We start from the raw sequence: 27856 nt of genomic DNA on the forward strand, positions 1-27856 counted from the left end.
AGTCAGAACGGTTGGACTTGTTTGAGAATTACACTAAATTATTACCGTTAATTACACCATTATATGCCACATAGACCAGCTGGCATCCGGCCATCACTGGCCGGCCAGAGGTGTGGACAGATGTTAGCTTGTTTTGTGGGCTGTAATTCAAGCGATTCTGCACCCAGATCAGTTTTTGCCTCTGAAGTAGCTGCACATGAGCATTAAATTACATGTATGTGGCTGGCTCTTCCTGCTTTTTCGGGTCAGAAAGAGGTCATGCAGGAGGGAAAACGTCTTTGTGGGCTCCAGCCTTTAGTCAGTGATTGCTTGACAGTTGAAGTGAGGTATCATTGGAGAACTTTTTTTTAAGAAAACCACATGAAACCCATAAATTCTCTCCATGTTCCATAAATACTTTCCATTCCTCATTGAGACAAAAAAAGGACAGAAAATTGGAGAACATAACATGCAGCTGCAGTTTAAAATGTCCAGACAGGAGCTGGCCCGGGCTGTCCCAGACACGCCTGACAAGAAATGACAGAATCACTCAGCATGAAGTTAGAATGCAGGTCCCGGATCAGCATCACCACGGCAACGTGTACACAGTGTCAGTGCTCATGTTGGTGTCCTCTGTCATGGCAGGCTATGGTGCTCCCTACGGTTACGGTCCCACAGGCACCCTGCCTGCCTACGGTAGGTTCCAGTCTGATCAATAATCAATCCCTTTGATTTGTTCATCACCACATCCCAATGTTTGCTTTGCTCTTCCCCAGGTTTCCCCTCCAGATTGCCCTCAGTAGTTGTCCCAGTCATCACTGTCCCCCCCGCCTTCCCCACCACCCACCTGTTCCCCTACTAGACCCACCTCACCCCCATCACCTGTTAAAGGAATATCCTGACGGGGCTCTCACCAGTCTCAACCCTGATCGGAGAACCGTTCTCTCCTTCTGTCGCAAGTCAGAGAAGGAAATCAAATCATGAGTAGCTGCACTTCTGTTCAGCTCCGTTCAGTTAACGCCTGAAAACACACCAGGTGATGTTCCCACCTGCTGGAGGAACATGTCAAGAACATATAGAGGTGAATGAATGGCCGGCGCGCTGGTCGCTACCAGAATTGTTAGACGCCATTAACTGCACTTCCACCGTCCAGTGGGTTTGATATCCATCCTGTTGGTTTGGTTTCCTGAGCAGGTCAGCAGTGCGGCCGCTTCGTCTGGTGTGGTCGACGGGTGAGTCGGCATCACACAGCTTTGCTCCGGCTGGCAGTGACGAGCGGCGACGGTCAGCTAGCAGTGGAGGTTGTTGCTAACTGGCACACTGGTGGAGCTCCCATCATACCAGCAGAAGTTTTTACCTCCAAAACAGAGCAAAGTAACAATGGCAGCTGGTTGCTGGTGCCCAAATTCAACGTGCGTGAATCGCATGTCGACGTCTCATTATTTGAGGCGCTGTTTGGTTCGTTTGCTCCATCTCTTTAAAGTGTCGTAGTCTTAAAGTCCTCCAAGAACCACCTGAAGTCAACACCTCCTGCTTGACATTTCTTTGGTAGGGAGATCACAAGATACAGAAAATAACATCAGTGTGATCAGAGAGAGGCGGAACTTCCTGTGGGAAACCACCAAGAGGAACTCAATGAACCATCTGGACGGAATCAGCGGAACCTAACCACGTATAAAAATCCATTCATACAAATGCATCTTAGCGACACAATGACCTGCCTTTGTTTTTAGTTCGCCATCATTACTCGTGGTATGCGTTTGAACGATGACCCACCAGCGTAGAGAACAAACCTCCACGGTGAGACGTGAGAACCCCACCGTCCTGAGTATTCCTTTAACCTCACCGACCCTCACTGGCGCCGGTGAGGGTTCCAGTTGTGTGGTCGCACTGAGAGTCTCGTTTACAGTTTTGATGAATGAGCCATTTAGAGTTGAAATGTTTCCTTTTCAGAGAGATTCTGACTTTGTTTGTAAGTAACACTCTTTTTAAATAAATGAATATTTTTGGCAGCAGTTGTGGTTTGTGATGTTTTTATGATTCTTTTTATGCAAACGTGGAGGCCAGGTTTCCGTGTTTGGGACTCAAACACCTGAAGGCTGCTGGTCCACTGAAAACTCTCCCACCTGAACTCACTTCTTTTACAAGAGCTTCTCCGTAAAGTTGACCGTGGCAGCCATTTTGGCACCCTGAGGAGGCGTGAGGCGTTGTGGAGCGGTAGAACGTAGAACACATCCTGTCACTCTCAGCAGTCTCACGAGTACCACGCAAGGACACGAACCAGAACTCAGTATTACTACAGAAAGTATCATGTTGTACTGAGGAGGCTGTCGGACGTCTGCACACAGCACGCGTCTCTCGCACCGTCTCCCCCCCAAGTGCACCTTGAATGACAGTTGGGAGTTGATATTAATAAGATTGTGTTCAACAGGTGTGGTGTCCTCGCACGCGCCTGAATCCGACATAAGTCTCCACACTGGCATCACTTCGTGATCCCAGCCCATACCCAGACTTGTTAACCTTGTAACAGTGTAACGTTCCGCTTCCCTGCAGCCCGCCGTGGTTCTCCTTCAGAACAGTTCAGTCCTTGTTCTCGCCATCAGTGAGGGGGAGGTCCCGTTACTCTGGTCTTCTTATATCAGCATGTGTCACAGCATCAGGTCCTCTGTAGCACAGGAACAAAAATGGACCCGGGTCGCACGTACGGGAGACACCAGGAGCAGGCGATGAAATTCCAGGCTTGGCCAGCAGGATCAGATCATCATCAGAGTCACTTTACGATTCCAGATGATGAAAAACTGACACCAGTAAAACACGTCGGGTCATAATCCAGGCCGTCATAATCCAGCCGTGGGCTCAGTAATCCAGACACTGCTTCTGCTCACACGAGCAGCTGAAATCCTTCCAGCTCATTCACTGCCACCACATCTCAGCAGGACAGTCCAGTTCTGATGTGGGTCGTACGTCCAGTCAGCCTCTAACCTGCCGTAGGTGAGGTCAGCTGGTCTCTGGAGGACCGGAGTGATGCGGCAGAGCAGGCCCGTGACACCAGGGATCACTTTGGTGCTCCGGGTTTTGGCAGGTGCCTGCATGCTGACCATCAACACAGGCAGGAGAGACGCTGACGAGGCTTCAGTGCCGTACATCCGATTAAAATTGAAAAGAATCCAGGTGATGGAGCAGACTTCCTGGCGGTGGCCATGTTGCCTGGTCATTATGTGAACGCATCATCACAGCGGCGTGAGACAGGTTTTCAGTGGTCATGGCAGCGGTGGTGGCATCACTGTTGTCTTCATGGATGTTCTAACTGTGTCTCCTGTCTGTAGGCGGCCTGTACTTCGACAGTGCCTACTACCAGCCACAGACCATAGCCACGCCCATTATCATCCACCTGGGCCCTCAGGATCTTTTCTGACCCTGCCGAGGCACCGAGACCAGACTCTGCCACAGACTCCACCTCCTGGTGACTCCACCTCCTGGTGACTCCTCCCCCCTTACTAAACTTTACCTTACTGCTACAAAGCACCCTGCCCCTCGCCACACCTGAGACTCGGCAGCAATATTGAAAGCAATATGATGGAGAATGTTGCCCAGGCTGCAGACCACCTGGCCGGGCCCTCCTGACCGGCCACGCCGGGCCCTCCTGACCCACCAGGCCGGGCCGGGCTGGTTCCCCCCGGCGCTCTCAAAGCAATACTGAACAAAGACTGACTCCATTTTTCAGTGAATTCAACATCAGGAACTCCCAACCTTCTGTAATGAATTATACTCTTTACTATGTGTGTATATATGAATGTGTGTGCGTTTGGATTATAGACATGTTAATAATTTGAATATATAAGAGCAACAACAGGTAAAGAAACATTTCTAAGATAAATATGAATGTAAATACAGTAGTGACTCCAGTAGCTTTGTATGTAAAACCTCAGATATGATAACCAGAAAGAGAGACACCCACAGCACAGGTGAGATGACGACGTACAACCCAATTAATCGTTATGACATTTAGTCATTTAGCCAAAGGGCAAATATCAGAACTTGGAAAAGAAAAAATAAAGTTAATGACTTTAGTCCAACTAATTACTGAGGTGGCCAGATTTTTGATGACTGATGATTTGAATGCTCATTTCTGGGATTTGTGGTGCTGCTGAACTTTACTGGCTGACAACTACAACTGCAACAACGACAACAACTACAACAGCAACTACAACAACTACAACAACAGCAACTACAACTACAACAGCAACTAAAACAACGACTACAACAGCAACTACAGAGCGGCAGAGGAAGGAGTCCTAAAACCTGCAAATAAGCTCTTAGTGTTGACCACCAGTTCCATCGTCTGAGTTTTTCAGTTTAAGACCTGAAATAAGTAAATAAATGAATAAATGTGTAGTTGCATCACACCAGTAAACACCAGACCGGTGGATGGTGGAGGTTCAGGTCTACATCAGATCCACCAGTAAACAGCAGACTGGTGGATGTAGGAGGTTCAGTTCTACATCAGATCCACCAGTAACACCAGACTGGTGGATGTTGGAGGTTCAGGTCTACATCAGATCCACCAGTAAACACCAGACTGGTGGATGGTGGAGGTTCAGTTCTACATCAGATCCACCAGTAAACACCAGACTGGTGGATGTAGGAGGTTCAATTCTACATCAGATCCACCAGTAAACACCAGACTGGTGGATGGTGGAGGTTCAGTTCTACATCAGATCCACCAGTAAACACCAGACTGGTGGATGGTGGAGGTTCAGTTCTACATCAGATCCACCAGTAAACATCAGACCGGTGGATGGTGGAGGTTCAGTTCTACATCAGATCCACCAGTAAACACCAGACTGGTGGATGTTGAAGGTTCAGTTCTACATCAGATCCACCAGTAAACACCAGACTGGTGGATGTTGAAGGTTCAGTTCTACATCAGATCCACCAGTAAACACCAGACCGGTGGATGGTGGAGGTTCAGTTCTACATCAGATCCACCAGTAAACACCAGACTGGTGGATGTTGAAGGTTCAGTTCTACATCAGATCCACCAGTAAACACCAGACCGGTGGATGGTGGAGGTTCAGTTCTACATCAGATCCACCAGTAAACACCAGACTGGTGGATGTTGGAGGTTCAGTTCTACATCAGATCCACCAGGAAACACCAGACCGGTGGATGGTGGAGGTTCAGTTCTACATCAGATCCACCAGTAAACACCAGACCGGTGGATGGTGGAGGTTCAGTTCTACATCAGATCCACCAGTAAACACCAGACCGGTGGATGGTTGTTAGCTTAGCACTGCTAACGTAGCATCCAGGCTTCCAGCATCATCAGAGGGTTCATTAGTAAAGATGATCTTGATGAACTGAACCTGGAAGATCATCAACTTTTGTTCACCAGAGCTGATTTACTGATTCAATCACCACAATCACATGGAGCGATCCTATTGGCTGCTGGGGGAGGAACCAGGAGATGACCACTTCCTGCTGGTGGAGGAACCAGGAGATGACCACTTCCTGTTGGTGGAGGAACCAGGAGATGACCACTTCCTGCTGGTGGAGGAACCAGGAGATGACCACTTTCTGCTGGACTACAAACCTGTGTCGCTCTGTTGTAAATCAAACAAAGTAGAGCCCCCAGCCGCTCCGTCCTCTGAGGGAGGGCTGGTCCTGGGTGTTCATCGGTCAGAGTTGGATTGTTTTGTTTCATTTGCTGTCTCGATTCATTGATCCATGTTGACTCCTGGTTTTTCGAAGCGTGTTCAGGAGGACTTCTCAGGGTCCTGAAATGTGACAGCGACATTTCTTTTGACACCTTTGGACTTCCACACTTGTGTGCAGCCTCAGAAGTTTCCTGATCCGGTTTCCCTCAAATCTGCTCACTGGCGCGTCTCGGGATCGCAGCGTTCCCCCGGCGGTCACACCAAGATTTGAAAACTGTCTCACAGAGTGAGCTGAGGCAAACGTGATGTCTCAGAAATGTATCTGGTGTTTGTTTCAAAGCTTCCCGTCATCAGAGGACTTCCTCCCCTCACGGCCGGCTGCTACAGAGATAATTCCACCTGAACACTCGCCATGGGCTCAAGTCTGATTAACGCTGCCAGGATCCACCAACAGCCAGGAGACGTTTCTTCCAGCTGCCGGTGACCTCGGCGGCGGTGCTGCGGTGACTTCTATCAGCAGAGCAGGAACTGAAGAGGCTCCATCCAGCGACTCAGCTCCAAACTCAACTTCAATCAACTTTCATCGTCTTAAGTTGTCTGAATGTTTTTCTCCTGTTTGAGTCACTCAGGACGTTTCTAGGCGCCAGCGAGCGCTCGCTGTCAGCTGGAGGATCAGTATCGGAGTGTCAGAGTGTTTCTACATCAGCTCATCTTTGCTCTTCTCGTACAAACACACAAATGTTTGATGACTAATCCTTTGCCCGCCGCCGCTATCACAACCACACCTTTGGTCTGATAACACAAGAGCCACACCATTGAAGCATTTATACGCATTCAAGTTAGCGGAGGGCAAACAGGAAGTAGCTTGTAGCACCACAACAATTTACAAAAAAATCAATGCCTACAGCAAGCCCCGCCGTCACTAAGCCCCGCCCTCGCTTCAGGTTCCACTGGGCCTTGAGGTGCGATAGAAGGACCTTTTAGAGTTTCTGGACTTTACTGCAACCTGGGACTTTTACTTCCTGTTCCTCTTCTAAACTGCATTCATACAAGTTCACTTTGGCAGGACTGGAGTTCCGTCCTGTCTCGTTTGGACGATCAACCGCCGACCAGCGATGCTCTTCCACATCTCCGATATGGTTGTCTTCTCCCAGCATCTCTCAGGACCTTGAGGACATCGGCGCCACTGTCTTTTTACATGTGGACAGCTCTGACATCAGCGCAGCACGCCAACGACAATCAGATCTTGATCAAGCTACGAGGGTCAGAAAACACGGCAGGATCAGGAATGCAGTTGTGATGAGGTCACAACTAGATTGACTCTCTCGTCTCCTTGATTCTCCCGTCGCACCTGTTCAGATGTTTAATGGAGGTGACGCGTCTGATCTGTGTCACCACACGGGTCACGTAGAGCCGCTATCAGAGGGTCCATCAGGTCACGCAGAGCCGCTATCAGAGGGTCCATCAGGTCACGCAGAGCCGCTATCAGAGGGTCCATCAGGTCACGCAGAGCCGCTATCAGAGGGTCCATCAGGTCACGTAGAGCCGCTATCAGAGGGTCCATCGGGTCACGTAGAGCCGCTATCAGAGGGTCCATCGGGTCACGTAGAGCCGCTATCAGAGGGTCCATCGGGTCACGCAGAGCCGCTATCAGAGGGTCCATCAGGTCACGTAGAGCCGCTATCAGAGGGTCCATCGGGTCACGCAGAGCCGCTATCAGAGGGTCCATCAGGTCACGTAGAGCCGCTATCAGAGGGTCCATCATTTTAATCAAATATCAATATTCGTTTCATGCTTTAAGTAAAGAGGAACGACGGCACTCCTCAAACTATTAAAGCAATAATATTCCACAGAAACAAAAACTCTGGCTCACATGGAGGGACGTGTGTACTGGACGACCGTGACGGTGAAATAGTCGTGTCTGGATTCATTGGTTAGAGATTATATGAGCAAACCGACTTCATCTGGTGTAAAAGTACTTGAGAAGCCAAACTTGTGAGGGCAGCTTCTTCACAGGCTCCTGCGAGTTAATGCGGAGTGACAGCAGTTCCTCGGTGACACCACTAGATGGCGTCTGTCTGCCATCCTGGCTGAGCTCAGATCAGCTGCAGCAGCAGAGACACAGGAGCTTTGTCTGGTCCAAGCCTGAAAGACATACCACATGCGATTGTCAGCAGCAGATACTGAGCTCACAGGGCCGCTATCACAGGGTTCCTTCAGTCTGGTAGAACCTCCAGCAGCTCATCACGAGGAGCGATCACCTCAAACATGTGTTCATGTGCAGGATCCTCCTGTTCCACAAGGAACCCAACAACACTGCAGGATAGACACCATCTGAACGGTGGATGTCATCCAAGTTCACATGCACTTTTGCATTCAAATTCCCTTTCACCTGCATTTAAGCCTGGACAGAGCAGGCAGGCGTCCTGAGAGCCACTCACACACCTCCTGATACGAAGCTGAGGAGAAAAGTCAACGTAACCTTTTTGAAAAGGGTTTGAATTAAGAGGGAGACAACAACAAAAGTTAAAATCACAAGTATCAATGGAAGTAGGCTCACTTGCTGGTGACCTCAACACAGAGGTGAAGCCGCCCGGGTCTCAGCAGCGCAGGGGGACGAAGGAGACGGCAGACAATCATGAAGAACTTTGTGATTCAAGACATACGTGAATTAACAGTCGACACGTGAATGATGCCACCGTCACCGCTGCAGATGCGTGGCTGCTCATCATGGGACCAGACTAATAACTGAGCAGCTGTCTCGCTGCTCAACACTGGGCTGTATTGTCATGAAGCAGCTGGAGGCCCAAAATCAGCCCAACTCCCCCTGAGACTCCTCAGGAGGACCCTGATAAGGCGGTCATAGACCCAAAAATAAGATCTCCTTTGTTCGCACTGACTCAGAAACTGTTTATCATCTCTCTGAATTTTCCAAAACAGAAAACAGGTCTTTGAATGAGGCTTTTGTCCCTCTTTTTTTTCAAACTAAACTGTTTGTGCAGCAACAGCAGTTAATAATTTCTCAGTTCCATCTTAAAATCTGCACTGGAGTATTTAAAGAGGGAGGAAGCTCAGGGCTGACAGGTAGCAGCTACAGGACACCAGGGGATTCTGGGACATCAATTCAGCGTCAGAGTTTTCTGTTACTGGCAGAAAAAGGACAAAAATGACGCCATTTTCTATTTTTTGTTGCAGAATGACAATTAAACCAAAACTACGTCATCTCAGGTGTGACCATCGTTATGTCCTCCGTGCCTCACGTTTCAGCCAGATTTTGCAGCAAATCCCGGAGCGACCTGAGACACCACACGAAACGAGAACGCACGTCCAGACAGAACATCAGAGCTACTGACAGGGTCACACCGCCATGATGTCATCACCTCGCCAGGGAAGCAAAACCCCTCCAGGTCCGTAACGTCGCTCTCGCAGCTCAGCGTTTCATCAGGTTCACTGATAGTTTTTGTTTATTCAAGGAATTTCCATCTTTTACAACAAAATAAAGAGAGAAGGAAAAACGCAGGTGAACGCAAAGCAAAACCCAACATTCTCATCTTTGACTCCCCGCCTCCTTCTCAGTTGGGTAGCAAAGCAAGCTCAGCCTGATTCTTCCCTCCAGGGAGGTGAAATAATCACCCTGACCGTTTGATGCTGAAAATAATAATCAACTAACGAAGCGCTTCCATGTTCTTCCTTTTCATCGGAATGTTGGGAATCCAGTGGCCCTGACAATATAAGAAGAATCCCAACAATTGGACGTGCTGGTACCGACGCAACCTGTCCAATAGTAGTAGTAGTAGTAGACTACATGCAGTATATGGTAGTAGTAATATACTACATGCAGTATACGGTAGTTGGTAGTAATACACTACATGCAGTATGTGGTATTTAGTAGTAACACAAGTTCCTCTGTTACTACTATGGGCTTCCCCAGATTCCTCTGACCTTTTGACCTCTGCAGTGAGCATCTTTTGTTTTGTTGAATGCAAATGAGGAAATCAGAGAGGGCAACTGGTCTACTGGTGGGTCTCTAAAACTTGAACTGGTGGTGAAGCGTCCCAGTTCAGGTTGCTTCCTCGTCTGAAGACACAAAATTTATCCCATTGAAAAAACATCTCTCACCATTCGACCCAGAACAGAAGCCTGCGAGATGAAATATTGATGCGACCTCGGGCCACGAACACTGCAGCGACACGCCAGCAGTCGGATGTCGTTCAGAGCTGAAAAATCTCAAGATTCGGGGGGGGGGGGGGGGTCTCAGACATGCTGAGCGATGATGCTGACACCAACAAGACAAGATTCTTGCTCCTCAAACTCAGAACCCATCGAGCTCATGTCTCAGGTTTACACGCCCTAGCAAACGGAAGTCAGAGTGTTTCCAGGAGAAACACAACGCGAGGGAGGAGCTTCTTGATTGGCCTTTCAATTAGCTAACAGTTGGTCACCCATGTTTTTTGTTTGGTGCACCTGAAGCCACCTGGAACGCTTGGAGACGACAACGATCAGCTCACCCAAGCAGACCAAACAGACAGTGGATAAAATAAAGCTTTCCTCTAGTTTACTACAGATGACTTCAAATGAACCATGTGATCATGTTGTCAGATCACACACACACACACACACACACACACACACACACACACACACACACACACACACACACACACGGTCCATAAGTTACACTCTTGCTGTTTTCAATCATTAATTAGCTGACGGCTCTATTATTAATGCTGTGTGTGTGTGTGTGTGTGTGTGTGTGTGTGTAGCCCTGAATAATACATGCAGGCTGAACTCTGCTGCAGCTTTTGGGTGGTGGTGAGTGCTGGTGGGAGGAGGCTTGTCACCAGGAAGCAAGGGCGCAGTCAGGATGGAAGGATGGGAGGAAGAAGAGGTCGTGGGAAGAAGCCATGTTCCTCTAGCCATGACTTTGACGGCTGACTGTGTTCTCGCTGTGGCCGGTGCGGAGCACATTCACACAGAGCCCAGCCACAAATGTTTGGGTTGAAACGCTCGACACACACAGGTCGTCTAATTGCTTCTGACTTCCCAAACAGCGACCTAGCTTCTGTCCAGGGCTGCGTGCTGCGACCCAGCAGCCATTCATTGGCTGGCGATGCGAATTTCCAGGGACAGAAGAAGCTGGCAATGGCAGATCTCGTCTCAGCATTGAAGGGTTTTTAGGGAGATGAAGACATCTTAACATTTTGTTGTAGGATATAAAATACAGAGCTGATGATGTTTGGTGCTTGAATCCAGGAACCAGATTTCAAAATTATTAAGATCAGCCACTGTTTAGCTTGCGTGCTTGTAGCTAGCGTGTGTGTGTGTGTGTGTGTGTGTGTGTGTGTGTGTGTGTGTGTGTGTGTGTGTGTGTGTGTGTGTGTGTGTGTGTGTGTGTGTGTGTGTAAAACGTCCAACACCCTGGGAAAACTCAGATTTAAGTTGGATAAATCCAAACGGCCCGGAGCAGTGGGCAGGGTTGTGCTGGTTCCCCTGACCTCAGCCTTATGGAGGTAAAGACCAGTGCCGTCCACGTCCCGGGGGACGCCTTCTTATAGACTCGGGGGCATCTGGGATGCTCCCTGGGCAAAGACGAGGACCGGGACCGTCCACATGCTGGCGTCAGTGAGCAAAGGATCCAGCATGTGCAGGTCTGGGAATTCTTTCCCTGCTGGAGGACAAATTCCCTTTCTTGTCACATAAGGAAGGAGGTTACGTGATTGGTTCAGCTGATTCCTTTGTTAGTTTGCAGGATTTGGGACAATCATGGATTTTCACAAACATGTTTACCAGGGGTGCATCTTGATCTGAGCAAGAACTCCTTCGATGACGAGAATGATCTGGATCCAGGAGGTTCTGAAGGGATTTGGACCACTGTGAGACATCTTGACTGGTGTTACTGGATCAACACGGAGCAGATCGTTGATCACTGACAGGAGAAGTCGTCGCACGTGTCCGGGGTCGCTCATCGTGACGAGCAAACAGAAAATAATACTCTGAAAAATCACGACTATTGTTGACTTCTAAACAAACATTTTTTAAACATTTACATTTTGAAACATCAGTACTTCATTAAAGGTGTAGAGTAGGTGGTTACAAATATGAGAAAAATATCAATATTTCTTACACAATAAAGACAATTGATCAATGTATGTGTTTGAAAATCAAGAGTTCCTTGATGAGCACGTGCACCGTGGGAGGGGACAGCAGGTTAGCATCTGATAACTCCTGCTTGGAGGCTCATTTGGTTTTTGTTCGTTTCAATGAAAACACCACCAATCAGCTCTTGGGGCTTTTCCCAGCAGAGCAGCTGAGATGAAAAGTGCACGAGATAAAACCAAGAGCTGCCTGTTTGTTGTGGACATGAGGAGTTTGATTGGTGATCATGTGACTTTGTCTCCGTTGACCCTCTCCAGCTCCCATCACGGGACACCTCGATGGTTTTAACAGCTCTGGTATCACACACTGGGATGCTTGGAATATTTCCTGATTTTCCTCCCTGTCCTACAGTGACTTGTAGCAGCAGCTGCTGGAGACTCTGAGTGTGAGGAATGTTCACAGGCCTTTCAGGGAAACTCATTTCACTACTGCTGGTTTTTTGTTATGGAATTCATTCTGACATAATCTGCTGACTTGAAGCTGTGAAAACAGATGGGACTGGAGTGACTGACACTCGACAGACAGACAATCACTTGTCTCCACGCCACCCCACTGGACAAGAATCTATCCTGGATGCAGGTGATGGGTGTGTGTGTGTGTGTGTGTGTGTGTGTAACCATTCTACTGCAGGAAAAGCTCATTCTTATAGATCCTAGCTCCATATCTCCTCCTTACATCAAATTCCAGAAAGACAAATCCCTGCTGCCTCTGCAACGGCGATCCTCACATCCACTTCTTTACAGCATCAAACAATTAAAACAAAAAACCAACACTTGAACACCCCAGTGTGATAAAACCCCTCTAAACGACAGAAACAATCTTTGAGAAACGTTTTTGTACTTTCATTTCTACTTTTAGTGGGTTTGCCAGTTTTCCTCACACTTATGACCAATACTCCAGCTACTAGCGCTGCTGCTAATCATGAGGATGAGGAGGGTTCCCACTGGACACAACAGCATCCTGGACCTGAGCTAGCTGATGCTAACACTTCCCACCCACTACCAGCCATTGGGCTAAGCTAACCAGCATCCTGGACCTGAGCTAGCTGACGCTAACACTTCCCACCCACTACCAGTCACTGTGCTCAGCTAACTAGCGTGAGAAGGGTCTCCATCTGCTTAGCCGGTGCTCGGGAGTAATAAGATGGTTTACCTCAAACATGGTGAGTTCCTTTCAGATGATTTAAAACTAAATGTTCTGTACAATTAGTTTGAATATCTGAGGGAAACCTGCCCAAATTGGGAAATCACCCAAACACCTTCACACACACACACGAAGATGCCACAAAGCAAGGTGGCAAAGCACAACGCTTCCTGGCTATGAGGTTGGTCAGCGTGTTCCTGACTGTCGTGGAACTCCACACATTCCACAAGCCTCCATCAATAATTGAATTCACTGGATGTGACAGAGATATGAAGCATTTAATAGCAGCGACACACGACACTGAAAGAAGATGAGAAATGCTGTCTCCCATTCTGGTGGACGGTTTTGGAGTCAGTTTTATTCGTGCCCCTGCAGTAAAATGTTGAACCCTGCACATTTACATTTCTGTTCAGTGTGGCTGTGACGGTTATAATCAAAGTTAGGGAGCACAGTATGTGTGTCCTCATGGGTCTAAGATTAGCTGCAGTTCAAGTATGTGTGTGTTTACAAGGACTCTTTCTGCTTGATGGAAAGGGTGGAGGATGAGCGTCGCTCCACAGTGAGACCCTCCACTCAGCCCCCTCAGCTGGGGGCACTGAGTCCCTGCTGATGTAATCATCAGCCGTGTGTCACACCCCGTCCCATCAGGCCTTTCCCTCTGCTTTAGTGTCGACTACGCTGGATAAAAAAGATAAAGCAGCTGAAAAACCTTCAACTGTTGAGTTGATCAACAGAAAATTTATCAGCTGCTTAATTTTTTTCTCATTTATCCTTGAATGACAGTAAACTAACAAACAACAAGTGGAATGCAAACCACATTTCCTTCAATGACAGATTTTATGTTCCATATCTGAGGTCTGGAAGGAGGTCAGAGCTGTCACGTCTGGGCATCTGAAGGATGTGTGGTCGGTTTTGGTTTTGTCACCGTGCTGCAGGACTGTTGCTGCGCATCACACGAATTTTCATTTAAATATGTGCTGGATTAAGATTTTTTTCCCAAGAATATCAGCATGTAGACATCTTCAGGACTCCCAGCAAAGATCTGACCATGTGACTCCAGTTACTACAGCTTCCTGCTCTATGGTCAGATATCAATCATGGCCGCCTCCTCACCACAGTAACCTAAGTCCTCACAGGAACACGTCACCAAGTTCTAAAGAAGCTCACCACATCTGAGCAGGTCTGTTCCACCTGCTAGGAGGAGGACATCAACAAGGAGAACACATCCTGTTGCCACCGGCTGGCGCTGTGACTCTTCTGACCTGAAATGTAACACGTTCCAAAAACGTGACCTCTTCTGCCGTTCAGTCTTTTACCTTCCAATGCAACAACAGATCCATGAAGAGTTCCTCTAAATACGGCCGCCTCAGTAAATCTGCAGCAAACCACCACCAACTACTCATGCAGCAAGTATTTTCAGAGTAGAACATCCTCCGCCCGCTGATGTGCGTCCTAGTTTACAGTGATTTAGGATTTATGGCTGTTACATCATCAACAGTAGCGGCTGCTGTATTCCGCAGCGCCGTGTGATACACGCCAGCATCGATCAGATGCCGCAGTGTCAGCGCTTGCATTACATGCCGACGGTCAAAGCCGGTCAGTTTAAAGATTTTCAACCAGTTTCAATCATGATTATGTAAAACTATTCAATTACTTTCGGTGCTCCTGGCTAATAAAACACCAGCCAAGATCCGTGACAAGCCCCTCCCCCACTGGATAATTCTTCTGGGAACAGGAAGAATATGGCTCTGACATCAGTCTCGCTGGGCCTTTCAGGAGACTTTGGGTTCAAAGAAGCAGGGTAAAGTTAGGCAACACTGGTTCTCATGGCAACAGCAATAACAACATGGTTCATAGCCGGGTGAGATCATCCTTATCTCAGAAGCTGAAAAGTTGAGCTTTCGGCTGTACCGTCTCTAGAGAATTTTGATCTAGAACGACTGTTACATGATGGCGTTCTCGGACAAGCTCCTCATCCAATCAGTGTAACAACTCTTGTGACATCATCACACAACATCAAATGGCCAAATCACCCCCCCCCCCGTCCCCGAGAACCACCGCGTTCTCCAGTTCTTGAATTGCTGTGACTGCGCTAGTACCTTGTGTAACAACTGCACCTCGACCAACGTCGCCACCTGCTGCGTCCAGAGGCGCCGCCCTCTTCTGCTCTGGGTCTCAGTCCTGGTTCTTACAGTGGTTGTAGACAGGAGGGTTCCAGACGTGGCCACATGGCTCGAGTCCTGAGCGAGGCAGATACGGAGGGTGTTTTACTTGGAGTCGTCTCACAGGAGAATAAAATCACACCACTGTTGAAAAATTAAATCAGTTTAATGTCTGTCTGACGCGTATTTGAAACTCTAAAGACATATTTATGGGGTTATTAGATTAGATAGGGCTTAACCGTTTGTAACTGCGCCCTTTATGTGTGTGTGGCGTATGTCGGTATGCACGTCTGGGATGAGGCGTAGTGGCTCCGCACTCATTTGCTCAGCTCTAAGAATAACCAGCATGAACGGCCTGTTTTCACTCCACTCCTTCTCCCTGAATGCAGATGCAACCTCCACCTTCTTATTGCTCCACTTCCTGCCTGAATTTGCTCATTACATCATCAAACACACACACACACACACACACACACACACAAACACACACACACACACACACACACAGGTTGAATTATCCCACTAATATGTTGCTTTATGGTCTTCATGGTTTCAGTGGCTTGTTTCAGGTCCTCAGTACTGCAGGAGGTTGGCGAGAGCTCATTACTCAAAATTAAATGTTTTTTTCATTTTCAATTACATAATTAAATTTGAAATGAACAAATATTAATGAATAAATAAATCATGTTGACATTAGTTTGGATATCAGGGATTCTTGCAGCTCCGTGTATAATGCTGTTATCTCAACTTAATTATCATCCTTTCACAAAACGTGGGAGGGGTAAGTTTGACGCGAATGAAGCACATGAGCCCCAATGCTGACATAAATCTATGTTTACACATTAGAATCAAGTTTTGCCTCATTATCCTGGAAATTAAACACTGAAAGGAAGCAGAATTAGAACGACGACTATATAATCAGTGAACAAACTGCCTTGCTCCAAAGTTTAGCTTCCAGGAAATTTGTCAGTTTGTTCTGAGATTTCCAGCTTGAATCACTGTCAGGATGGACGCTTTTTTGGCAGTGGAATCCATTCCCGAAAATAAAGCGGACAGAGCAGATTTTTATTACGGAACACAAGACTGGAAAGTAAATTGTTGACTATAATGCAATTACTGTAATCTTATTGCAGCTAATAGAGCTCAAGTTTACTGTGGAGAACTTATAAAACACACATTAGACCAACAATGACAAACTAAAAATGAACCACAGCTGCTGCAAGTATTATGATTTACAACAATACAACGAAAGCAACATTTAAGGAAGTATTGCATTGGGGTTGCATTCCGCTGTGGCCTTTGACCACCAAAAACTTGTCATAAATAGGAGTCGCAAGCCTCCAGATATGTTCCCTTCCTCTGAGTTATGTCTTTGTGACTCCAGAATGCAGAAAGAGCCAGCTATGTGGAGTTAAACTGAAGCTAATGGAGCGTGACGGCTAGCACCTGCTAAACTGTCCAAAAATGTCCGTGTACAAACTCTCCAGGTCATCTGGTATAGTCCGGGTCTCCTCTAGTCCTGAAGTAGAAACTCTGAACGATGAGTCCATGGGAGAGGTAATATCAATGAAACCATTAACTCTAGATCAGGTCAGGGTTAGCATGGTGTCCTGGTATGCTAGCTGGCTCCAGATGTTTTTCGTGATGCTAGCCTGCTGAATTGGTCTCTCTCTGCCTTCACTTGGGTCCTGAGTGGTTCACATGACGTCCTGCTCCTGTGCCAAGTGACGGTTCGTGCTGCGCTCACATGACGCCACTGTTCGTGTTTGATGCAACTGATTCAGTTCACATGAAAGTTATTGATCAGGAGAGAGTACTGATGTTCTGCTAAGGGAGGTTTATGTCAGAGCATATAGCTGTCACATAACGGCTGAGAGTTAAAAGTTCAGCCCCAATGCTGACCTCATGATGTGGATGGGTTCTGATCAGTTTCTGGATGCTGAGGGGCTAAGTGGTCACCAACTCATGAACATGGAGATCAGCTGATCTAATTCTATCTGGATTACGCTGGCTGTTCGGAGAAGTCCAGTCTCAAACTGACCTGACCCTCCATAGAACAGCAGTCTGAGCATCAACTCCCAATGTTTGAATTTTTCCCATTATTATCTTGCCAAGCTCATGTTTTTGGTGCCATTTGTCTGTTCCAAAACACTGAGAGGTTGATTTTCACCAAACTTGGTAGAGGGGCAGGGCCTTGGCCAGAGAGGAAGACCTCAGTCATAGCGCCACCTGGTGCCAACAGGAAATGGCATGATTTCTAAACTTTGTCTCGTCTTCCTCCCAGCATAGCAACGAGATTGCCTCAGATGTGGGCAGAACCACCTACAGAACTTTGCAAGGAGGCGGCTATGTTTGATATTTGACCATGGAGCAGGAAGCTGGAGTAACTGGACTCACAGGTTCAGATCTTTGACGAGAGTCCTGAGGACGTCAGCTAGTGGTAACAGGTAGTACACCTGTTGTGTGAGGCACAGGGGCAGGGTCTCCACTCTGGCTCTGGCTGCAGCTTTAGTCAGGACACAAGCCTGAAGGTTCCAGGGGCCTGAGCTCATCCTGGCGGAGCAGTGGCCTCTCCAGGAGTCTTCTAGTGCTATCAGCAACACGACTGTGATGAAGCTGCTTCACCATCCCGCTTCATGTTTGTTGGGGGCACACTGGATCCCATCAAGCCTCTGCTACACTCGCAGCTTTGATCTCCCAATCAAAAACATCTTATGTCAAAGTTTGTTTATATTTTTCCTGTGGGAAAATCATGATGTTGTCAGACTCAGACGGAACTCAAGAGCAACACAGAGCCTGAGTCCCCGAGGGGGGAAATGCCTTTTCACAGAGAGGAACAGTGCCAAATTTGGACCAGGACTGAGAGCAGGAGAGAGCGTTGGAGGTTATTTAGCTTGGAGCGGTCCGCCTCAGCTCTCCTCCGCCCACACACCATCATCTCCAACGTGAGTTCTGACAAATGAGACATCTGCTGGCATGAAAACAAAATCCTGAATATCACTGAATTGAAATCTAAAGCTCCATATTAATCAAAGTCTGTATTATGGGAGTATTGAACAACAAATATGAGCTAATCACGTTAAAATCTGTTAAATTAAAGCCAGAGGCGTGTGTCATCATCACACCTTCTGATCAGCAAAGACCCCTAGTGACCAGAATCCAATTGGCTTTGTCGATGTGCCCTGACGACCCATCTTAAGGCCCGTCTGTTGCTGCAACTTAGACCTAGGTACCTACGACTGTAGGCCTTAGAGCCATGCTTCACCCAAAAAGATGTATTCTCCCTTTCAAGAACTCACTACAGAACACGTTTTTCCTCCTTCCTGCACCTCTTTTTTGTGATTCCAGAAAGCAGAAAGAGCAGCCATGTCTTTTTAGCTGGAAGCTAATAGAGACAGACGGCTAACGCTACCCAAAACCATCTAATAAAAAACGCTCAAGCCCAGGATAATCTACCTCTCCTTTATCAAGCTGTGTGCTCAGTTTTTCCCTAAAGAAAGACTTGGATTGTACTGGTTGATGTGCTGGAGTTTTTGAACATTTTGGACGATTCTTGACAGTTTTACTTTTTTTAGCCTTCAGTCTCTGTTCGCTTCAAGCTGAATAAATGTGGCTGGCTCCTTCTGCATTCTGGAGTCATAAAGAAGAAATGCAGAAGGGAAAAAAATGTCCTTGTGAACTCAAAGGCACCGATCCATGAGTATCTGAAAGCACCAGGGGCGGATCTAGTTCCACCCCACTGTATCGCCTTGACCTTACAGCTGCCCCCCCCCCCCCAACATTTATATTCTTAGAAGTACGCCATGTCTCCAAGCCCCTAAAAGCAGACTTTAAAGTCACTGGCAGGGTGGAGCAGCATACAAGCCACCTGAGCATCTTAGGGTGGACTAATTTTCCCCAGGTGAAGTTTAAACACACCAGCTAACCTTAAAATGAACAATTTAATGAATCTAATGTACACTAAAGGCAAAGATTCAGCAATCAGAGCACACCTATTCATCACAAGCCAAAAGTCAAACACGTGAAGAACCAGGATTAGGTCATCGATACAGGGACTTCAATCTGTACTTTTCACATCCTGGCTCTTGGAGGCTGGAGGAGGCAGCGAACGATACAAAGGCTGATGATGGAGGGGATCATGATGACGGGGAGACAAGAGTGTGCTGACAACCAACAATAGTTTTAAAGTATTTCTGTGGATCTTTTGTGGTATCCATTTACCCACTCACCGCCCTCCCCTGCCACCTTGCCAAGATATCTTACCACGCCATGTAAAATTATCTAGATCTGCCACTGTAAAGTACATGGTCTTGAAAGCATGTACTTGAACTGAAGTAAAATTGAACTGGGCAGTGGGGTCACATTCATATAACACAGCTATAATTTGACTCAGGTACCACAGTTGTTTCCTAAAGAGTTTATAATTGGTGGCTTTGTCACAGGGAATCAAAGAAAAATGAAAGGAAAGTTGGTGGACTTGGAGGTAATAATGACAGAAGGGGAAAGAGTTCCTTTTAATAACAAATCAATCCAAAAGACAGGAGTCAGAACACGTCATTTTAATATCAACCTTCCTTATTTACAGACAGCACAATGTCAAAGTGTTCAGGTCATACGCATAAAAAAGCAACGGCTCAACCAGAGTTAATACAATCAAGGAGCTTCTATTCGGATTTGTGGTGGTTTGAGAGGGAAACAGTGAGCTGCATGGCACCGTGTCCCACTGCCGAGCAGCACGGCGCGGCTGCCCAGGAAAAACAACACAAAACTTCAATAATACTTCACATGGAGTCAAGTGGCTCTTAAAACTTGTCAATCACTGTATTTGGATGATAATAGAAAAATTGGATTTACTGTGTTACTCCAACTAAAACTCACTTGTAACATCACGTGACAATTACGTCTGTCTGAAATTGTACTTTCCAAAGTTGGTTTAACAAAGACAATGCAGTTGGGAACTGATTTACTCCAGCAGGCACACTCGTCGGCCATCACCAGACTGGCCCCCACAGGTCCCAGTGCAGTGTTCAACCTGGGCGCATCGCAGCGTACGGTGCGTGTACATGGACAGCAATATTCCAGTGTACTGGAGTATATATAAGCAGCCTTCACGTCTCAATCTGAATGAGGTCCCGTCAACGTAAGCACCAGTCAGCCTGAGACGTGGTGTGTTCTGGTCTCAGCCATATTACCGTTATACAGCGTGACATTTTCACTACGAAGCCTAACACAGTTTTCACAGCATCTCTGCAACAAGCTCATTGGTCCTAAAGGTTCTAGTGATTGTTCCAAACACTCCTCCAAGATCAGGAATATGAAGGAATATTGGATGAGAAACTCCTCAACTCATATATTGCCGTATCCAAAATGGGATGATTGCCATCCATGTCAAGACCGTTTCCATTCATCTTGGGATTTGGATCGCTGAACAGTGGCGTCACTCACTAACTTGTTTGGTTTGTGATGTAAAAGGCAAACCGGGAGAAAGTCTGTAAGCAGCCAGCTGTGCAGCCACCCGCCACGCAGCATGGGGACGCTTTGGTGAATATATCAATCTGTCCCTTCTTTGGTAACAGCTCAGCTGCAACCGTGCATGTAAACCCAATAAATGACTCCTGAACGTCAAACGACAATATATTCTTCATCCATGAACAACTTCTGCTTTATGCAGATTTGTGTGGTTTTGTTGAGACAACAACAGGAAATGATTGGGGCAGCCTAGAAGGATTCTTGCAGGTCATTCTTGAGTTCCGACATGAACTTGAGCAAAGTTACACAGCAGTACTTGGGTTACTTACTACAGTCAGAAAGTGTCTGTCAACGCGAGACACCGGCAGATCCAGACTGAGTCAAGTAGGTCAGAACGCAAGCAACGTCTCAACACTGCAGGGAGTTACATTTTCAAAGCAGGGTACTGTAATACAGAGCACACACTGAAACAAGAAAACTTCATGTGCAGAACTTCAGAGGAAGCAGGCTTGATCGTCCTGACAGCAGCTGGTGATTCTGCTATACCGGAAACATCCTACAGTTTAACCCTAACCTTCAGTCTGACCTCTGACCCCTCAACCCCTGTGGTGACAATGTATCCCAGACGGAAAATGTAAAGAACCCAGTATCTCGCGGCCTCATGGAAACAGCTGCATTTTGAAGTCACAATGAAATAAAATGTGACTTTTCAAAATTAATTTTAAAAAAGCAACTTGAGACTCGACTTATTAGTCTTGATTTCTCTTGATTTTGTGCACACAAATACAGACTTAAGTGTATAGCTTTTTTAAATTCCTTGTATTTTGAAATGAAAATCCTATCTTGGACCCATTTGCAAACATATCTGATTTAGCTGAACACATGAAAAGTATGTGAAGGACGTGTGATGAATGAACCCCATCTATCATACCCAGCTGCTTATTTCTCTCCTGTCACTCGACTTGGGAAGCTTTGCAGGATCCATTGATGTTAAAGAGGTACTTCAAACACTATGTGTATTTTGCGGTTCAAGAACTTAACTTGCAAGTACTCCTGTATTACTACTTTGTGACTCCAGAGTGCAGAAGGAGCCAGCAACATTTATTTAGCTTTGAGCTAATGCAGACTGACAGCGAACAAGAGCAAGCTATCCCAAAAAAGATCAAACTCCAAGTTGTCGTCTGGCACCATCCACATCTTCTTGATGCTCAGTAGCCCACAAGCACTTTGAACTCACTGGAACTCTTGAGTCTAGGCTCACAGTGGCCTTTAGTTTCTTTCTGTTTTTTATCTCAACTGAAAGCGTTTATGGACTCATGAGGATATGGGTTGACAAAGACGATGTGAATTATACCAGACAATGACCTTGAGAGTCTGAAAACACATGGCTTTGGACAGTTGAGCTGTTGTTAGCCGTCAGTCTCCACTAGCTTTTCAAGCTAAATATACCTGGCTGGCACTTTCTACAATCTGGAGTCACAAAGATGAAATGCAGGAGGGAGGACATATTTGTTAGATCAAGACACCGGTGAGTGAGTTCTTGAAAGGTAAAGTACATCTTTTGGTGAATTGCTGCTTTAAAATAAATTAAAAGCCTGACAAACCTATAGCAGCCCTTTATGCAGCCCCTCAGTGAATCAACCCTCCTCTAAAAGCCCACTTTCTTCTGATTAGCCAACTTGCAGATGTCTGCTGAGGGGCAGGGGCTGGAACAGATGACCATACACAGACATCTGTGGCAGGTTTACTCAGTAAGAAAACAAAACACAACACTGGACGGACATTGAGTGTCTGGATCAGTCTGAGCAGTTTGCAGCAACATCAGTGTTCCTCTGCTGATGGCAGAGGGTGCAGGTCTAACCTTCAGGGTAGCAGAGCTGAACAGACTAGCCTCTCTGCCATTAGCAGCAGAGTTTCTGGCATCCTTGGAAAAAAATAAAATAAAATCAAGGTTTCACAGCGTAAAGCCCAAACCGATGAGAAAACTATGCTGAATCTCTCCTGCTGCTCCACACACAGTCAGAGCAGCCAGCAGACAGGCCACAGAGAACCGTGTTATCTGAAAGGTACAAGTTTACAAGAACAGACAACAGCTCCACGCTCTGTCAAAGCAACAAAATTTGCCAACTTTTCGACCCTCTCAACAACTCAACACACTTTACAACACATTAACACAGTGACGACAGACACCTCGGTGTCCTCCTCAAGGACACCACAACTGCCCCTCAACCTAGCAGCACGCGTTTGTCACTTCAAGTGAAGCAAATTGTTAGGAATCAGTTAAGGAACAACGCTAACACTGCCCACCCACTACCAGTCATTGTGCTAAGCTAACTCGTGTGGGTCTGAGCTCCCTGAGGCAGCGCAGAGGTGAGAGGAGTCTCCATTGTCTTGTCTGTCTCTGGGGACACTGACAATACGAATCTGGTAAGAAAAGCTGGCGTGTTCATTTAAATTCATACGCATCATCAATAAATGGAGCTGGAGCCCAGAGTTAAGATGCAGTTCTAGCTAAAGAAAAGGGAAACGCACTGTTGCTATCTTCAAGCAACAGAAACTATTTCCACACTCAAACTTTATGAATGTTTGGCGATGCAACATCAAATTACAATGTCTGTCAACTTGAGAGGAAATTCAGAGAGCAGGAGTGCAATCGCCACGCTGACACTGAATGGTAAAGGAGAAACAACGGCAAGTGTTGATGCAAAAAATTGAAATATCATCAGTTACTCATTGTACATCTGGTGTGCAGCAGATGGTGCAAACCTTACATGCAGCTGAGATAGAATTTATATGTCTCTCACGTACATTTTTGAGATAGAGTGAAAATGGTGAAAAATCTGTATTATATCAAGGTAAGTTCTTCCTTTATCTGGCCAAAAGGTCCAATATTGGAAGATATTCACTGTATCATCACATGAGACGAAAACAAGCAGATCCTCATGACATAAGAGGATGGACATTGGTAGAAATTAAGATTTATTTTCATTGGAGATAAGGAGGCCTTGAAAACCAACCCCAGACCAAAAGCGCATAAACATCTGTGGTCAACAGTGTCCTTTACGCTGCACAGTGAATTCAACTGTAGTCAAAATCACAATGTGGTTTACTGCAATTTTCAAACAGCAGGAAGATGCAGTCTTGGTAAAAGCTAAGCGTGTGTCAAAGCACCACTGTAGCCAGGATCCTGTGGTGCTGCAGGGACGTCGAACCTACACATCGTCCTCTACAGACTGAAGAAAACATCTTGGATACGGATCTCCACAAAAACCATGCCGTAACCAGTTGAATAGGTTTTCAACTAAAATAACAATTATATAAAAATTAACATTCCCTACAATATCGCAAATCATACTGCAACATCAGTCAAAATAACTGCAGTTAAATAATTTTTCAAAATTGTGCAGCCTACATGCCATTGACATGGAATTTCTTTATATAATTTGCGGACCGTAAGCAACCTTTTCATCTGGAAATAGAGAAAAATCCGTTTTTTTTTTTTTAATCAAGGTAATATCTTTTTTCAAGAGGTCCAAAAGTCTAACAGATTTAATTTATCATCACATAAGACAAAAACAAGCAAGTCCTTTTGATATAAAGGCTGGAAGTTGGTAGAAGTTCAAATTTATTTTCATTGAAATTAAGGAGCTGTGGAAAACAGCACAGGACCAAAAGTGCACAAAAGTATGTGGTCAAGAGTGTCCATATACTTTTGGATATACAGTGAAGGTTTTCCTCTGGTTCCTCTCCTTCCCCGTTTCTTCTTCAACTACAAATAAATCAAAATCAGAGGCAAGACGCGCTCAGAAATGTCATTTCATTGTGACGCCCCATCTCACGTCTGTTTTCTGCAGTCTACAAATAGAAATATTCGTCTCAATGTTGTGAAAACAGGTTCAGCCTGGAATCTCGGCAGTAACAAATAAGTTATCTTTAAAAAAACCATCTCATCAACACTTTATCCTCCAACTCGTGTACACCAACAAGTCCACATTACATCTCGGGCAGCAAGGAATTCCCCGAAGGGCCAAGTCAGCCGCTGTTTAAATATTAAACCTCCCGAGTGTATTTACATGAAGCTGATAAGCCACAAGCTGTCACTGGCTCTCAGAAAAGTGCTTTGACTTTCTTCCACTGACTGTCAGCTCCGCAGCAATAATTCTTCTAATTTTCACTGATTTTTTTCAGCTGGAGGGCTGACAGCAGCATTGAAGTTACAATGAAGTTCATCTGCATGGAGGTCGTGAGGGTCCCAGCAGACAGCAGATTATCAGCACAACACCGACTGGACGGCAGGTCAAGAGGTGATTATCTCTCAACGTTACGTGGCTTGTGATGTACTGTTTCAGCTGAGATTAAAGGCGAAGAGCCCAGAGGCTTAAGAAAGAGCTGCTGATAACCCTGAGGAAGAAACAGAGAGTGAATCTCTTCAATAAATACAATTTGGTGCCTCTTTGACGAGGATGCATCACTGGAAACTCTCTCTCTCTGACAATAAAACTGAATCTCAACTTGTTTTAACGTGCAAAAGACAGGAATCTTTTTCACAAAATAAACGACCATAACAAACCTCCATTTTTCTCTGTGAAATTAACTTCAAGTCTGTCTTAAACACACACACACACACACACACACACACACACACACACACACACACACACACACACACACAGATAATCAGATGTGTTGCTGAAATATTCGTCATACACTCATTAACTGATTAGCATCTGGAGTTGCTTACAGGCAACAGATCAGTAGTCTGTTTCAAGTGTTTTCAACATTTTTTCTTTTTCTTTTTTCTTTTTGCTTCAGCTAAATTCTACCCTGAAAGAACCAAGGAAAACTTGTGGATTTTTCAGTCAGGCTTGAAAGTATTTTTTTGCATTTCACTGGATCACACCACACAAGTCGTGCAGTGCTCTTTTTTTTGTTGTTGTTGGTTTTTTTTTTGCATCTGGGAGTTCTTGAGTCATTGCAGGCAGGAGTGTTTATTGAACCCTCACCATCGTATTCCTTCAGTTCACACCCCACTGAAGCACACTTGACCAAGAAGGAATTTCACTTCCTCCTTTTACACAGAAAAATGAGGCTCAGGCGGCTCAGATAGGATCCTCATCACAACTTACTGCAGGAGCAAATAGACCTGTGTCATGCTACGTGGCACACAGCGCCAAAGCTACCAGTGACCCCACTGACGCCATCAGTGCTCACACTTGGCATCGAGGGTCTGGCCGCGGGCTCACGGGGGCCGGAGCTTTTTTGGCGTCTGTGCAGATGAGGCAGGAGGGAAACAACGGGCTGAAGAGGCGACCAAGACCCTTCCGGAAGACGCTATTGGACAGGCTGTAGATAAGACAGTTACAGAAGCTGTTGCTGATGGCCAACCATGTTGTGAGGAAGGACGCCACTTTGTGATGGTACAGCCCGGCACTCTCCAAGAGGAAGTAGAGGATGTATGGCATCCATAGCACATAGAAGACGCTGGTGATGCGGAACAGCACCATGGCATAACGCTTGTCCGGGCAGCCTTCACATCGCTCGCTCCGTTCACCTTTATCACGCTCTGCCTGAGAGCTGAAGCGGGCGTGGCGCTGGGTGATCTCCCTCGTGTGCTGCCGGCAGATACGGAATATACTCCCATAGGTGAAGCAGACGGTGAGTGCCGCTGGTGCGTAGAGAAGAGCCACGATGAAGGTGCTGAAGCCTGGGTTGGTCTTCCACGATTCTGCACACCACTGAAATATGTCGCCGTGGTAACCCGGCTTTCCCCAACCAAAGAAGGACGGCAAGAAGATCAAAGCAGAGTAAAGCCAGATTAGGACGATGCACACCCTAAGCCTGCACGGAGTCACCAGGGTGGCATATGACAGCGGGCGGGTGATGGCGATGTAGCGATCGACGCTGATGCACGCTAGCGAGGCCATGGAGACACTCTTCAGCACAGAAACTATGTAGCCAAAGATCTTACAGGTGAACTCTTCGTTCAGGCCTCGGAGGTAGTGGAGGAGGGACAGTGAAGGCACCAGGCAGGTGACTCCCACCAGCAGGTCTGCGTAGGCCATGGTCTGGATGAAGTGGCTGGTGGTGTGGTGGTGCAGAAGAGGGGCGCAGTGGAAGACGAAGATCACCACCAGGTTTCCAGCAATGATGAGCACGGTGAGGAAGAGGATGACCACCACCTCCAGTACGCAGGTATCCAGGCTGTGGGAGTAACCCACGGCACCCAGCAGGCAGAACGGGGGAGAGCCGCTTTGGTTGGCATTGGAGGAAGAGTTCATGTTTGGACTGGGGGGGAGGGAGGAGGAGGAGGGGGAGGATTCAGCTCGATGCAGGCATCAACATCCTGCCAGGCAGCATAATCCTTAAGTTTCTCGTCCCGTCTTCTGTTTTAACTGTTCCTCTTAAATCAGCATCCTGCCCCCCCTCAACGGGCGGTCCGTACCTGAGGCGGCATCACCATCGGTGCATGATGAATGCAGCCAGGCTGTGCTGCTGCATGTGTGCATGAGGGACAAACAAATACCAAACAAGAGATGCCAGTCTGATACTGCAGTGCAACTGTCCTCCCCTTGCAGCTGTTTATCATACCCCCCCTCCCCAACAGCAAATCCTGAGGTAAGCACTCTGCTTCGGCACTCAGCCACCGAAAGATCCAGGCGCACACTTCTGCTCTGAGAACCGGCGAAGGAGAAACAATGCTGAGACACTCCTCTGCTCTGACAGCAAGGGCTGCCTCAGCAAACACAATCAAGACGGTCCAAGCGGGCAGCCTCGAGCTGAACACACACTGTCTCTCTGTCAGACACACACACTCACACCAGAGCCGTCCAGGGGGCAGGGATATGTCCAGGAGAGATGGACAATGTCACCAGGAATGCTGCCATGTGAAGCTTCTCAAGACGTGTGGTGTCCCGTTTGAGTGTGAAGAGAGAGTGTACGGCTGCATGTCAAAGAGAGAAAGAGAGTGAGGCAGGGAAATGAGGCAGTAGTAATGATGCAGTGCTGCCCCCCTCCCCCTCCCCCTCCTCTCTCTCCCTCCCTCTCTCTCTCTCTCACACACACACACACACACACACACACACACACACACACACACACACACACACACACTTCCTTTGCTCGTCACTCTCTTTTGTGCCTCTTTTTATTTACATAAGCGGATGCACACATTCCCTCCTTTTCTATTTGACACTCTACCTTCCCTCCACCTCAATCACCCATTCCACCATCGGTGTAGGAAAAAAGCAAACAGGATTCATTACATTATGTGTTGTTAGCTGAAAAAATGTA

At 46.8% G+C, this 27856-nt stretch overlaps 2 protein-coding genes and 1 long non-coding RNA gene across 6 annotated transcripts in view; 1 reads left to right on the top strand and 2 right to left on the bottom strand.

The window, feature by feature from the left end:
- Positions 1–4041, top strand: part of LOC147259660 (spermatid perinuclear RNA-binding protein-like) — a 52957-nt gene extending 48916 nt beyond the window's left edge. The window contains exons 17-18 of one of the 2 annotated variants that reach the window (XM_086205744.1): positions 625–675; positions 3306–4041. In XM_086205744.1, coding sequence (XP_086061870.1) covers positions 625–675; positions 3306–3394 — 140 coding nt within the window. In that variant the 3' untranslated portion in view covers positions 3395–4041. The other variant, XM_086205745.1, reaches the window with a different exon arrangement.
- The window catches only part of LOC147259662 (uncharacterized), a 56236-nt gene that overhangs the window by 10359 nt on the left and 18021 nt on the right, over positions 1–27856 (bottom strand). For all 3 annotated transcript variants that reach the window (XR_015116350.1, XR_015116349.1, XR_015116348.1), the window contains exon 2: positions 15035–15175. This is a non-coding gene — a long non-coding RNA (uncharacterized LOC147259662). The remainder of the gene's footprint in view (positions 1–15034; positions 15176–27856) is intronic.
- On the bottom strand, positions 19707–27487 carry LOC147259663 (putative G protein-coupled receptor 21). The gene has a single exon (XM_086205743.1). It carries the CDS (start codon positions 26842–26844, stop codon positions 25774–25776), a length of 1071 nt encoding a protein of 356 aa, XP_086061869.1. The 5' UTR covers positions 26845–27487; the 3' UTR covers positions 19707–25773.

The sequence above is a fragment of the Aulostomus chinensis genome, chromosome 6, assembly GCF_037954235.1.
Source record: "Aulostomus chinensis isolate RoL2024-O1b breed Wild chromosome 6, RoL_Achi_v1.0, whole genome shotgun sequence".
Lineage (NCBI taxonomy): Eukaryota > Metazoa > Chordata > Actinopteri > Syngnathiformes > Aulostomidae > Aulostomus > Aulostomus chinensis.